General features: G+C 38.3%; 1 protein-coding gene across 1 annotated transcript in view; it reads right to left on the bottom strand.

The window, feature by feature from the left end:
- The window catches only part of LOC122787918 (unconventional myosin-Vb-like), a gene marked incomplete at its 5' end in the record, with an annotated part of 1,807,467 nt that overhangs the window by 1,216,637 nt on the left and 574,667 nt on the right, over positions 1-16,163 (bottom strand). Inside the window, one exon of the mRNA XM_044054844.1 lies at positions 1,968-2,120. Within this exon, the coding sequence (XP_043910779.1) occupies positions 1,968-2,120 (153 nt within the window). The remainder of the gene's footprint in view (positions 1-1,967; positions 2,121-16,163) is intronic.

Consider the following 16,163-nt stretch of genomic DNA (forward strand, 5'->3'; position numbering starts at 1 on the left):
TTAGTTGTGGGAGGGGTGATTTAGGGGGTAGAGGAATATTAGTTTTTTTGTAAGATTAAGTCTGTGCTGTAAAGAGATGAGTGGATTACTGGGTAGCTAGGGAGGGTGTGAGTATGACTGGCTATTGTAGGGGATCTTAAGGGATGTGGGATAGTCATGTGAAGAGCAGATAGTTTTAGAAGTAAGGAGAAGTACAGTGTGTGTGATAAGGATGATGTTGGTTAGGAGAGGCATTGTTGTACAGTTTTGTGGCAAGGGATGCAGTGAGTTTTGCAGGGTATATGGATGGTTTTAAGACAAATAAGATAGTATGAGATAGGATGACAGTACAGAAGGTGTGTTGTAAGTAAAGGTAGAGAGGAAGATAGTGTAGTTTTTTTTTTTTTTTTTTTTTTTTAACAGGTGGAGTAGAAGGTGATAAGTAAAGACTTTAGTAAGATATAATAGTAGTGGTTGTGAGTGGTGGTAGAAGTTGTGGTTGGCTAGGTGAGTTGGTGGGGTTAGAGAGAGGGATTTGCTGGGAGTAAGGAGAGGGGGAGAAAGGAGAGGGGAAGTGGTGGAGTATCTTTTAGATTTGTGGTAGGGGATGGTTGGTCATGTGAGTCTGAGGTTGTGATGGGTGGTTGGATGTAGAAGAGGTAGGACGGGCAAGGCTAGATATAAATGTGATTTATAATGGGGTGGGTGGGAATGGGGATAGGGTTGGGGAGCAGAGAGCCCGAGCGTAGTGAGGGCGAATGGAACGGGGCTGGCCCAGCTGAGAAAGTGGCGCGAAATATGAAAAAAAAAACAACCAGGTAAAATAGAATGCTAGAATGCAGGTAAGTAGCCAGGTTTTCAGACACTTTTTTAAACAATAGCTTTGATTTACTTTTTTATGTCTTGTTTTTTAAACACAGCAGTCTGCAGGTAAGGAGCAGAAATGCAGGAGGTAGAGTGCGTCTTTTCTAGTTGGGGAATTGTGCGAGAGATAAGAGACAGGTTACAAAGTAATTGTTTCTTTTTTCAGGTAAATGTGTTTTGAAATGGTGTGCTTCAAGCGCGCTTGTTCTATGCTGCCATCTAGTGGCCTCACAAAGTAAACTAAAGCTTGGAAAGGCTAGGTGCAGGGCAGATGGTAAGGGAAAGGAATAAAAAAAATGCTACGGGGCTAGAAGCAAGCTGGGGGGTGAGGTCGCAAGTGTGCAAGCCACTAACAATGAGAAACTAACTTTGGCATTGTATCAAGACACAGATTCAAGTCTTTTTAAGAAGACACCTACACTGTGTTTAATGGAACTGTCTCTGCTTGGATTCCTGATATAGGGAGGTCAGGCGGAGCAATAGGAGTTGGCATCCACACAGTGCGTGGATAAAACAGATGGAGGGCCAGCTGCAAGTGTTAGACACACTGTGGTAATGTGGCTCACACACTCTGCCGGGTCCATACCAGATGACTGGGCTGGAGAGGGGATTGTAGGTAAGACTATCAATCTAAGCTTACAGACGAAACATTTTTTTCTAAGATTGCAGCTGGCTTTGGCAGCAATTTTCAATGTTTAGGAGGGATCTTTATTTTTTTTCTTTTTCTGGACAACAAGGGGTTGAAGTTGTTAGCAATATGTTTTTAAGGAGCTACTCAAAAAAAATGCCTATATTAAGTCAGGAAAATAAGCAAGAATTTAAAGTACACTAAAATGTGTGGGTTATCTGAATAGACACTGTAGAAAAATGTGCAACTATTATGTCTTAAAACAACTTAGAGCAGAGCCTGATGTTGAGTTGGTCAAATTCTTCTGCTTTACATATTACAGTAACAGAACTGGCCAAACAAATTTAAATTGTGCAACATGTTTCTGGCACAAACTGTACAATTTTAACAAGGCTTTTGACACAAACAGTAAATTAATATGGTCTCATGAGAACAGTCATGGCACATGGTCATGGTTTACATATTCAGTGCAAAACTGATAACACAGAAAACATACCTGAGATCCAACAGTTTTCTTGTGCTCCTTGTTAGTGGCTGGTAAACTCTTTTTGCTAAACCGTAGGTTCATTTTGGCAGGGAAAGACCTTCCACCGGATGCAGACAGAACTGCACTCTCCTTGTCATGAAAGAGCTCAGCAACAAGTTCAGACTAGCAGAATGAAAATTATACGTTCAAATTTATTAATTTCTGCTTTAAATATTTTTTTTCTAAATTAACAGATATCTTAGGAACAGAGGATAAAGAAGGTAGAGTAATGAAAAAAACTCAATCAAAATGATCACATTTACAAAAGAATTGTGAAAACAGGTAAGGTAGCACAATAAAACCAATCATAACAATACGCTTTTGTAAGCATAAACTTGCAAAAAAATTATTTTATTTAAGCATCTACTTAACATGAATGTGGAGTTGTACTCTACAAATACTGAAGGTTATATGTTGACCCTAAATGATTCATTTAACAAAGGTCAGTCTCAAAGTAGGCTCAAAATCTGCCTCACATATTCTGAATGCAGTCATTCTTTCTCCATTTACCTGCTTAACCTAATTGATGATTATGAGCAAACTGAAGACCACTGTAGCACTCAGTAGATGCAAAAAGAGATACAGCCTGTATAAGATGCAAGTAAATAGCATGCTTCAGGTATATGGGCAATGTGAAGGCTGACAAATTCACCTACAGTATTCTTTTGGAATGTGGGAGGAAACAGGAAATCAATGAAAACCCATTTGGACAAGGAGAAAACGAGACACCCCATCCAAGAACCAAACTGAAGAGCCGAGAACGAAGAGCCATCAGTGTTAACTTTTGCATTACTTTGTTATCCTTTTCTGTACAAAATACATAATTTGTTCTCAGACAAGACTTCTGTCTTAGAATGTTAAAAATGCACAATTTACTCTTAAATGAGACTTACAGCTTGGAATGTTATTGGACTGATACCAGAGAGGGAGAATAAATGACTGAGATCATGGAATAGAGATAATGCATGGTTGAGAGGGTAGGACACAAAAGACTGTGAAGAGAGGTTTTATGAAGAAGAAAAATTATTAGTTACATATCTCAGAGGTCAGTCCTAAGTCCTGTACTGTTCAGTGTGCCTAAGAACAAGTGGTCAAAAGGTCTCACTATCTGTAAAAAAAAGAATTATTCAGCTGAAAAAAATTAAAAAAAGAAATGCATGTATTTCAATGGCAAATTATAATGTGGTCATTCAAGTTACTGCCATGGGCCCACAGCTCTAAGACGATCTGTGGCCAGCCATTCAGTATCTGCAACAAAACAGACAGCTTTTTTAAGGTCAACAATGCTAACTCAATTTAATTAGCATATGTGATAAACATAATAACTAAAACCAATAGAATTTATATTTAGGTTTAATTAAACATGGTTAAATAACACAAGTATATTGATCTATATACTCATGGTGCCCATTGTTTGCACTTGAGCACTATGGCTAGGTGACACTTTTTTAGTAGGAGACAGTTATATATATATAAATAAAACCATGACGAATCAGTGGGATAAATAGTCCGCCCAAAAAAAGCATAAATAATAAAACACAGTCCAATAAAGGGCAAGACCAACACACGGTCCAGGCCGACTTGATAAAGACTAAAAAAAGTACATGTAATGTTATAATGTAAAAACTTTAATACCAAGGTTAGTGCTCTCTCAAAAATGCTTCTTCAGACCAATACAACCACTAACATTTAATCCATTTAAATAGAACCTGTCCAATCACAATCAAGCATCCATTTGAAACTTAAAAAGACCTAATACATAAAAAAGAACATAATACATAAAAATCTATACAGTTTCAGGCTATTAAAAATACACTTCAATAAAAAACACACTTCTGTTGAACAACATACATATAATTATTTAACGTATTCCCCTCAACTTCATAAAGGGATATAAGGATACTCGGTCATTCAGACCTTTACCTTGGTCAGATCTCATTCTTATAATCCACTTGGCATCTACAGAGTCAGTATAAAGTTCTAACATCTCCTTTGCGGTCAGTGGGTCTTATAGTATCTATCACCATAAACTTAAATGTGTGCTCCGCCCCCAAATCACTTAATGTGTTTAGCTAGAGCATTTTTCAGACAACCTATTCTAATGTTATATAGATGTTCTCATATGTGATGTTTAAATGGTCTATTAGTCTTGCCCAAATAAAATGCCTGGCATAGATCATACAGCTAAATATTTATCATTATCAGTATTACAGTCTGCTGTGACTTTAAACTCATAAGTACGTCCTGTGTCTGGGTGTCTAAATTTAGAGGCACAATTGATGCAACTACAATAACTGCACTTGGTACAAGGTCTTGTGCCAATAAAGGTGCTACTAGTCAAATCTATCTTAATCTTTGGATAACATAACATCTTTCTAATGGATTTCTTGTTCTTACAACAAAAGGAGGGAAAATCTCCAATGATATTACTAAGTGTTGGTTCTACTGTTAATACATGCCAATGTTTCTCAATAATTCATGTGATCTCCCCTACAATTGTTGTTATTTTGCAAAGTCATACATACAGGACGTTTCACTGTACCATTCTTCTTGCTATTAACAGCACTTGAATGCTCAGAAAAATATGGTCTAGCCACAGAATCTCAATCCTATGACTTCTTGAAAGGGAGTATCTATATCTTTGTCTGTATAACCCCACTCTCATTTTTAAATTAGGGAATTCCTTCTGAAAATCATTATCAACATGTAATCTGGACAGGCGCATATCTTGTCCTTTCACTACATTATAAACATGCTGACAGTGCATACCTTCTCCTATGGAGGTAGGTGTTCCTGGCACAGAGTTTTCTGTAAACCCCCATTCTAATAGTTCCTCCTCCTGTTCTTCAAATATTCAAATCTAAAAAAATTAATCTTAACTGCCGAGTAAGGTATCATAAACTTCATAAAAACAATGTTATTAATAAACTCAAAAAACCCTAATAGATCTGGTGACCCTTTCCAAAGAAAGATGTCATCCACAAATCTATGATAGAACAAAATATAATCTTTAAAGTCTAAGTTACCAATAATAAATTCATCTTCCCATTGAGCCATTACAATGTTGGCGTAGCTATTTGCACTACAGGTGCCCATAGCCATGCCATCATTTTGCAATAGCAAGAATAAAACAAAAAATATCTAAAACAAGTTCCATGAATAAACAAAGCAAATCAATAACCTTAATGTGATATTCACATAATGGAATAAACGATCCTTCATGCATTCCAACCCATATCGATTGGGTTAAACCATGAACAAAGACTGAGCTTCCAACATAACAAAAAAGATATCTGATCAAAAGAACACTGTTGTGTAAACTGAAATAAATCATACAAAAACTGTTTGGAGTCTCCAAGAATTATGGACATTTCTTATCAAAAACTGGTCGAAGATATTTCTCAACATAAACTGAAAACGTTTCAGTCAACCAATTACCTGAAACTATAGGTCTAAATGGGGGGTTTAACAGGATCTTTATGCATCTTTAGAAGACACTATCACAGGAATAAGTGGCTCACTAACATGTAAAAAAATTATACAATTCCAATGTGATCAGTCTACTCATTAGACATTCATCTAGTGTCCTCAGAATCCTGTTCTGAATACTGACAATGAAGCTATAATCAATAACAGTGTAAACTGAAGGATCACTCAATACTGATTTCATAGATTCAAAGTAAAAATCCTTAGCCATAACTACAATCAGGCCCCCTTTATCAGCCAGCTGTATAACAATTGTACTGTCTTGAGCTAAATTATCTAAGCCTTTAAATTCACAAGGGGTTCAATTCTTAGGCCCTTTCTTTCTATTATTATTTGCAAAGAAAGCGTGTATAGCTTCCTCATTCAAATGTCCAAATACCTCTATCATAGAATGAAAAACAGGCATGAATGTACTGGGTTGCTTAAAAGGAGGACTACTGTGGTCAGCATTGCCAAACATCAATTTCAAAGCAATATTCCTTTAAGAAAATGGCATGTGGTGATCCTACCTAAAGCAGCCTTAGGCGTTCTGCTGCTGGTCTTCCCATCTTCCTATGATTTTTTGGGGGAATGGCAATCGGCATAAAGCCTTGGAATATTGAAGGACTAGGGTTGGATGGGGTACAGGACGATCATGGACTCAAGCTTGAAAGAGCAGCAGCAAGCTGCTGCACCGTCAAGTAAATTTACAGGCAACCAGATCATTTGCATATTTGCTAATATGCAAAAAGTGCAGTTTAAAATGAACTTTAAACTTCATAGGCCATAAACACGTTCACTGTCCATAGTCTAGATTCTGAAGAAAACCTCTTCCTTTTCTACAAAATTTGTTAAAGGGAGGCAAGAACAGAACAAGTAAAAGCTATGCAGTTGCAGATTCATATATGCATGTATTAAATTTACTTGGCCTTATGCATAAATATATGTGCAAGGGAGACATTCAGAAGCTTCCTAGTCACTGATCTCCTGAATGCCTACTTGTATTTCTTTGCTTGGTTGTAGCATCTACATAGATTTATAGATTATTACTAGGCTAATGACACAGGGGGTCTTTCTAAGCCTGGCCAAGTCTTCCCAAAAGAATGATGATATCCTGTATCCAGAAAGGACACAGATGGCCAGGCATTTATAAACTTCCTCTGTCCATAAGGGACATGGGTGCCAGGCCCAGTGTCAATTTTCTATTCCCCACCCACTGGTCTAGATTGTACTTATATTGGGTAATAGATGAACTTGGTTTCAAATGAATGGTAAGGATTTTACATTACAGGGGCAGTCTTCTCGGACACATCTGTCTCTCCAGCATGTTCTGTTTAAGCCACAGACAAAACTCTGGTCCCTAGACCTTGTACTTCTGGTACTGTTTGACTTAAGAATCTCCTGCATATTCGTAAGTGTGGTATTGCATCACCCCTCATCAGTCTATAGAAGACTTAGTAGAAGGAAAGGGCTTTAAGGTGCTTTGTGTAAAAGCAGGTTTGGTACACCTTGTATTCTTCTTGTAAGGAATCTCTGAGGTCATTCTAGTTGCTGCATATGCCTGGTCATGGATGTACCAAAGACAGCATTGGACTCGGTCATCTGATAAGGGCAGAGTACATTGGAATAATGACCTCTTTGGCCCTAGATGCCATGCCCTTACTTATCAGTTGTGCAAAATAAAGGATTTCCTCACCACTTTGGCCACATGGTGTTCAAAGTTAAGGCTACTGCCTACCCAGATCCCTAACCACTGGATCGGCTCTTAGAAGTGTATAATCAACATGGTAATTAGCTGGGATAGTTGACTTACCAAAGGGTACAATTATGCATTTCTTAGCATTGAGTTTAAGACCATGGCTTTGACACCATTTATTAGTCAGAGTTAGGCATTATTGAAGAATGCTATTGTTTGCAGGGGAGTCGATAACTCCCACTTTGCAATCATCTACAAACTTACTCATCCATAAACCTTCAGTGTTTGTTTCCACTTCAGAGAACTGGATGACAACAAGAAGTGGGCCTAGTACCAAGCCCTGGGAGACTCCCCTAGTGAATGCTCTTCTTGCTAGAGGTGGCCTCACCTATTTTGACCTATTGTATCCTATCAGTGAGCCAGCTGACTATACAACAGGTGATAAAAGAATTAATATCTTAAATTTAGTGAGCTTGTCTATAATGCCTCCTGAGTGCTATACTATATCAAAAGCCTTGGACAGGTCAAGGTAAGCTGTGTGTACAAAGTCTTGCACCAATTCATTGTTTTGATGACTCTCAAAGTTGTCCACCAAATTTAGTAGGCATGACCTTTTCTTTAACAAAGCCAAACCATGATGGTTCTAGCATTTGCAGGTTGTCCTCATTTATCATGTTCATAATGACTCTTTCCATGGCCTTATGTAGGAGGCTGGTCAAACTTATAGGCCTGTAGTTACCTGGATCCGTGTTTGAACCTCCATTGTGCAGGGAAATGACTGCTGCCATGTTCCATTCCTTGAGCATAAAACCTGACTCTAGGCTCCATATGAAAAGTGATTCAAGTGGACCAGAGTGGCCATGTTTCATGTTGTTTAGTAAGCATCCCTGGACGTTATCAGGGCCCATTAATGTAGTGTTTTTCGCCTTGGAAATTACATTAAACACCTGTTGCCTAGTAATGGTTGGGGGAATTGTGGTACACAGTATTTGCTTTGGACTAACCGGGGAAGATATTTGAGCTGAACCTGTCAGCTAAAAGGTTGGCAATAGCCTCCAGTCCAGTGTGGGTGATGCCATTTGCAGTAAGTTCTGCACATTGCTGCACATTTCCCTTGAAGTTATGGACATAGCTGTAGAACGTTTTGTGGTTGTCCTTGGCCTGAGAAGCTATGTTTTCATCAAATATGTCCCTATTAGCTGTCTGTTTAGATTGGTCAGGGTGTTTTTTTTAGTATGTTGGGCTTTGTTCCTCCTACGCTTGGCCAAGATTTTTTTTCTTTTGTTGCATAATCAACTGACAGTGATTCCACCAGGGTAGCCTGTCCTTTGAGTTTGTCTTATTCTTAATACGAGTGGGCACAGCTTGCTCTATACAGCTATCAATATGGCTGTACAGGGATTTGTAAATAGCTTAACATATGCTATGATGTTTACTGGGTTTGGGGGTGCTCGAAATTTAGCCAAGGTGTTGCTTAGTAGAGAGAGTTTGGTTCTGGAATATTTCCTGAAGGTTTTTAGTTTTGCTGGGTCCTCAGATTTGGTCAGACATGACAATCTATGACATTACAATGGGTGAGGAACATCATTCCCCCATGTTTGCAAGTACAAGGTCAAGGATGTTTGTCCCCCAGAAGGAGAATGGACCAACTGTTCCAAGATGTTGATATTGATGAAGTTTAGGAATCGCTGGGCTTGTGCATCAGAAGTGGTGTAGGACTGACAATTTATAAAGGGGTAGTTGAGATCCACCATGAAGATCATATTGGATTGAAGGGTGAGGAACTGTAGTACTTTGAGACAAGTAGTACAGGTTTCATAGGATGTGGAGGGGGACCTACAGGTTCCAAGGATATGGTACGAGACTCTGTTTATGAGTTGCACATGTATGCGTTACAGTGGGTCATGCACTTCAGTCTAGATGTGAGGTTGTTTTTAATACAGACTGACACTCCTCCACATTTAGTTCACTCCTGTGGAGTAGCTGCTCTAAAGATGTGAAAGGCATTATAACCTTACACTGCCAGAGTACTCCCATGAATTTAAATCACGTCTCCATTACTACACAAATGGCTATACTGTCCAGGGAGAAGGCGGCTTGCAGGGAGTGAGTAGAGTTTCTTGTTAAGACTTCCAACATTCAGCAGTACCACCTTCAGTTATTCTTTCATAGGTTCAGTTAAGTTGGAAGGTTTATCAATTTAGCATTGCCTAAAAAAGGAACTGTGGGGATGGAAAAGGTCTTTGCCAATACCCAAAAGTGTAGCGGGGATAAGTGCAGACCATCCCTAGTAAAGCAGACTGGTCTGTCAACCATGTCCAACAAGGTATTGTACCCCTTTGGACTGACACCAGAAGCTAAATCAATTGTTAAAATCAATCCTTTTCTATTGGTAACATGGCATCATCCTTGGAGAAGGTAGTATGCTGTTCAGTGCTAGGCTTGTACTTGCCAGACACACAAATCAGCAAACTCTATCGCGTCTCATTGCATGTAGTCAAGGGAGGTACATCTCAGGTCATTAACACTCACATGGACTATTAACAGAGTCATAATGGTACTTGTGGTTCAATAACCTGAGTGTCTGTGTGACTTGATGGATCCTAGCCCCAGAAAGGAAGCTAACTATGACTCTCTCTCCATACTCAATCTGGTGAGGGGGGCATTGGTGTGCCTCACCATAGAATCAACAGTGCCCATGAAATTTGACTGTGCACTGGTTTGCCTTAAGAGCTTAGCAGAAGAGACATTGGTTACAGTGTTGTTACGTGTAGCTGTGGTTGGTGTTTTTTTTAATGGAGTGTTTGCATGTTGGCAGAGAACCCTTTGTTTTGACTGTGCTATACAGGAAGTCTTTGTGTTTCAGGAAGTTACCAGCAAGTGCTTCAGCATAAGTAGTTTTATGTGTAGCATCTTCACCATGTGTAGTAGGCATGCTGCATGTGTCACTGACAACCTCTATAGAATTAGTCTTGGTTGTATGAGAGTTTTGCCTCTAGTGTTAGTGTGTTTACAATTTTCGCATACTTTACCTGTTTTATTGACAATAACTGGGTTGTCAGTGTACGTGAGGCATTTGCTACAATGCCTCATAAAACCCATCTCAACCAGACTGGTCACAGAGACCGTCAGGATATGTATATCCCTTTGGCTTCTCACCTACTATGGATGAGTGAGGGAAATTTAAATACAGATTGCAAAGGGGAATTACACTGAGATATCAGTGTCTATACAAATCACTGCTATAGCAGTACTAACTAAAGGCTGTAAAAACAAGAAAAGGTCAGATAATCAACACAGAAATACTCTACTAATGCAGCCGTAACAAAAGCAATGTGAAAATAAGTGCTGAAATAGTGAATATCAAAACAATGCCTTGTGGCCAATCAAAACAATACACTTTCCTTTACACAAACACAGGGCAGAAAATAACTCTGGTCCCCTCTACTCTCACTGAAGTGGAATCAAGGCAGTTCTAAACTAAAGACAAGGCTTAACAAACATGATGTGAAAAACAAAGAAATAGTGGATATGGTAATAGAAGTCTTAGATTTTGTAGAGGTCAGCAGAAACCAGCAACAGCCTTCTTAAGTAGCGTGGTTGCCAAACATCGCCAAATGCCTCAGAGCTTGTGGGTTATGAGCCATGTTTTGTGTTAGATTAAAAAAAAACACAAAAACAAGGCCCTGTGGCCAGTGAAAAACATCACACTCTTCCTTGCTTCCCAGCCAAAAAATAACTAGAGTCCCCTCTACTCTCACTAAGGTGGAACAAAAGTAGTTCCAACTGAAGACTGTTAAAGTCAAAAAGTGCAGATATTTCATTGTAGAAACATGCAATTAATGCAGCAAAAAAGTGCAAAACAGTGGATATGGTAATGCAAGTCTTAGCTTTTTAGAGTTTAGCAGAGCCAGCAACACTCTTCTTCTCGAGCAGCATGGTCGCTAAATGTCACCAAATGCCTTAAGAACAGAGATTCAAATTTTAAACAATCTAGCCCTACAGCCAATCAAATAAAGGCACAACAAGACTTACACTAGCAATTTCCAGCTCATAATGGTGGAAGCTACCCTCTCCTCTCACAGCAGTGTAGACCACAAACCTTCCTAATGTAAAATAACTGGTTTGGAGCCCAAGTGCTTAAACCAGAACAAAGCCATTAGAACAGACATAATAAACCTTCAATCAGCAATTTCCAACTGAGAAGGGTGTAAGCTACCTCACCTGCCACAAGAGTGTAGACCTCAAACATTCCTAATGTAAAATAAATAGTAAGGAGCCCAAGTGCTTAAATCAGAACTAAGAGGCTTAGAATAACCGTTACAATATAACCAATCTACTAATAAGCAGTAATAAATGCAACTGAACACTAAGGATTTGCAGCAAAAAGCTAAAGTAGGAATATGCACAAATACAGTAAAAGCAGCTAAATGGTAAGGTAAGAAACAGATGATAATTCAAGTTTAAGAGATTAAGGTGGGGGACCCTCCAAGTAGATCTCTCAGTGCTCACTAGAATTAGCTGATAGGATGAGACTGGGGCAAGTGTCCAAAGCAGATTTATAGCAGGGACGGGCAACTCGAAAGTACCAACTTTAAAAGCACAGCAGGAGCAGAGCAAGTGAGTGGGAAAAATCAAATGCAGACAGATTTCAGCAATAGTTCGGCAGAGTATAGGAAGTCACACAGCACTACAAATAGAGTACTACACTAAGTACTTGAGGAATGCCATTTCACAGCTCCTTCTAATCAGGTGGATTTTATTTGCTGCCTGCAAAAGAATTATTTTCTAACTGACCCTAGCCAAGACCTCTTAAAACTGCAAAAAAAAAAAAAAAAAAAATTAAAACAAAAAATGCAATACAAGAGTAAAGAAAAAAAATGGAAGTACCTAAAGCTTACATGAATACCTCCAACTCTAAATGCAGATACAGTTTTGCAATACTTTGTGAGTGAACACAGCAGTACAGCTAAGGATGCCACTAAATATTGCTGGCTGAAGGTTACATGTAAGCAGAAGGCAGTCATTTTGACACCTGCTGGTTAGTATCTACTTATACAGTTACTGCAGATAAGGAGAGACTGGTGTATAATTCCAAGATATGTTCCACTCAGACCTCTCAACCTTCCCTGAATTTGAAGAATGTCACCGAGTTTGACACGTCTACCCAGTCCTATGTAAAATTTTTGATTTTTCAGACAAACCACCAAGGATTACATCTGGCAATAATGCCAGACACAGCATCATGCTTCTTACTCTTCAGAAAATTCAGGCGGATTCAAAAGCTTATGTTCTATTAACTTAAATTAGAGTAATATTTCAGAACTGCTCTTGTTGCATTCTCGGTTTAAACAGTTGTTTTATAGGACTATTGTGCATTAGGGAAATATGTTGGAAACTGTCCCTGATCTTGCTTCATATTTTTGGTCTTTTGTTATAAAATTTTTGTTTTTCTGGGAAACCACTGAAGATTGTGATTACTAAATAATGGCAGATATTTATGTTTCAGACTTGGAAAAATGTGGTTGAAGACAATGATTTGAGTTCTAGACTTCATATCTGGCTCAAAATGCATAGCAGTAAAAAAACACATACTATCAATTTTCTAATTTAGGAGTAATATTTAAAAAATATACTGATTTTAGATCTTCATCCATTATTATATTTTGGCCTTGTCTTGGATTCCTATGCTAAGAGACTGAGAATTATTGTATCACAATCAGATGAGGTATGTTCAGCAAAATGGCAGTCTGTGTAAGCAAATAACTTATCCTATAGTCATTTGCTCAGTTGAACCAGTTTGGGCTTTGCAGGACTTGTGCACATCTGTATGAACTAATTTGGAATACTTATGGCTGTTTGTGTGAAACAAATCTGAAATTACATGGCTGTCAGTTGTCCCTGCTTTCACAGAATGCTGCTGTTTTGCCTCATTTTTGGATGTCCTTTAAATGTGTGGTTTTCTAGCTAACTGAAGAAAAAGAAGATTGCAATGACTAAATAATGACAAACATCTGAATTTCAGACTTTACATCTTTCAGAAAAGTCTGCCAATGCAAAACTTGTTAGCTTGGTAAGTTTTTTAAGTATACAAGAACAAACATTTATAAAGAGATGTATATAAATAACATGTATTTATTTATATTTGTTAACCAGGTACTGTCCAACTGGTCCAGTAGCCCGTTTTCACTGGAGACCCAGGGAGATGAGCTCCAAACAAGTAGTAAACAGAAAACATACATGGCTAAAGATGCAACAAAGTAGTACAGTAAATTATTGGATTAAAAATGTACAATAAAGTTTGTTCAGAATATACAACTGAGTAAACAAAGTGTTGAATGCAAGTGTAAAAAACTTTACAAGAATGGCAACAAGTAGAATAAAAAAAGTGTTTTTCTTCTTAGGCAGAAAGAGTTGAGAGAACAGTGACTCGTAGGACAGCAGGAGAGTAAAGGTTACAGTGTATACAGTCTACTGTAGTTAAAGTAACAGCAGGTAGAGACTATCTTGGGACTGTACAGGAGCATAGCCAGTGTTTAGTAAGGTGTTCTTTTAAGAGTAGTTTGAACTGGACTGTCTGGGTGATTTAGGATGTGTTGGGGGAGTGAGTTCCAGGTTTTGGCTATTTTACTGGAGTACAGGGAGTCTCCATAATAGTTATGGGATTTAGTTACCTTTAGAATTAGTCAGATGATATAAGGGTCTTGATCTTGGTGTTTTGTTGGACTAGGTCAAAGAGAGTAGGGCAGTTGTTGGAATTGTGGATTATACTGTGGGTGGTGGTTAGTTGGTTGAGAGATAATAGGATGGGTTAGTTCTATCCAGTTGAGTTGGTAAAGGGCGTAACAGTGGTGCATTTTATGGGGTAGATTAGTGGCAAACTTAGCTATCTTGTTACAACAGGCTTCTAGGTTAAATCAGTTTTGCATGGATTGGTAAATATATGGGAACAGTAGAACAGGGCAGATAGTAGGTGAGATCTGGCTGTGGCTAGCCTGGCAATGTTGATTAGGAAAGGTTTTGCCCTGTAGAGTGAGTCGGGTTTGGAGTGAACCTTTTTGATTGTCAGGTATGTGTGTTTATCGAATTTTAGACCATCATCATCAATTGTTACTCCTAGGAGTTTAATATTGCTGACTGGTTCAAGTTTTGTGCCATTAGAGAAATAGTGATAGGGGGTGGGTTATTTTTGGTTTTACTGTTACCGTAGACAATCAGCTTAGTTTCATTTGGTTTGAGTATTAGATTGTAGTTGGAGAAACAGTTTTCAATGTCTTGGAGAGATTTTTAAATTTTGTCTTGAAAGTTCCTGAGGTGTGACGGTACAGCAGATAAGAGAGGTGTCATCAGCATATTGAATGATGGAGGCCAGTTGAGTGGAGGCAGTGAGGTTACTGGTACATATGATGAAGAGTAAAGGTCCAAGGATGGATCCTTGGGGTACTCAGACTAGTAGTAGGGGGGAAAACTTTTTTTCCCATTTGGTAGACTGTTGTCAGTTTGAAGGGTAACTGTGAAATCAGGTCAAGGATGTTGGACTGAGATTATACATGGCTAACTTGTTGAAAAGTATTTGGTGGGATACTGTATCAAAAGCTATGGACATATTGAGAAAGACAGATTTGACTAGTTGGCCTTCATTTTTTAGAAGGAATATCTGCCCCTGATTTGAGGTCTTTGCTTCTCATTTATTTTTGTTTGTCCCTGCTTCTTGCAATAAGAGGTTGAGAGTACTTATTTTTTTACCACAATCATATGAGGTTTATACAGCAAAGGGGCTATAACTGATGGATGGAGAGGGGTCTGTCTATGGATGAAATGTATTAATCCCCCTTGTTGTTTGCAAAGTTTAAATAGTCTAACATTAACAGGACTATGTAGACTTGAGAAATAATTTTGAATACATAGGCTACCATGGGTTTGTGTGAAACAAAAAATACATTAGAGTGTCCACAATTACATATTTTTTACCTAAATAAGACATCTCAGTTGTACATAGTATACAATGAAGCTGTAATTCCTGGGTACTGAGCTGTCTCTGGATATGAATGACCAACCTTGCGTCATGAATCATGATCAAGTTAAACAAGCATTAGTCTGACTTTGCAGGACTAGTGAGTTTGGTGTAAAGCATGTTGAAACACAGGTGCCCAGTAGGAAGGCAGCTGGAATAAAGAAGCTGAACCACGACAAAATAAAATCTTTTTTAATACAAAATGGTGAGCGCTTTCGCAATGGTAACCATTGCTTAATCAGACATTTCATTCAAACAGCAACAGCACTTAATACTTTAATTCATTACTAAAACAAGCAATTCTACCACTAAAAGTTAATTCAGCACTCAGCAATCAATTAATTAATATGGTTACGTTTTGCCTTTAGTTAATTGTTGAAGTCAGCTGTTTGAATGAACTGTCTGATGAAGCAATGGTTACCATTGTGAAAGCGCTGACCATTTTGTATTAAAAAAAAGATTTTATTTTGTCATGGTTCAGCTTCTTTATTCCAGCTACCTTCCTACTTGGCACCTGTGTTTCAACATTTTCAACTTCTGGGCTGGTTTGGATTTGTTTGCTGTTGGTGTATAGCATGTTGAATTAGTTTACTCGACATTTTTTTTTTTTTTTTTTATCTCAAATCAGGCATTTGAGGGGAACACAGCGAAGGCTCTCTAATGGATGGGTACAGACAATTCCGAAATATGACAGTAATTTAAGTGGTCTGTTTCTGGCTGAAATATTCTAAAATGGGTACTTTTATTATAGGTTAGTAACTTGTTTCACTTTTTGTTGAAGGAATGCACAAGGGTAACCATTTGAAACGTTGGGACTCACAAGAGGAAGTCCCAAAACACAGAGATTGAATGGCCAAAAGAATGGACTTACAAATATTAAGTCCGAGATGCCATTTCTCAGAATATTCCACTTTCTCCAAGTTATGGCAATCTTACAGTTGGTGTATATAAGATCATGGGGTGCAAGAACTTTAAAGAACAGCGATTTTCA

Source organism: Protopterus annectens, chromosome 13.part0, assembly GCF_019279795.1.
Source record: "Protopterus annectens isolate FY-2018-M chromosome 13.part0, PAN1.0, whole genome shotgun sequence".
Lineage (NCBI taxonomy): Eukaryota > Metazoa > Chordata > Ceratodontiformes > Protopteridae > Protopterus > Protopterus annectens.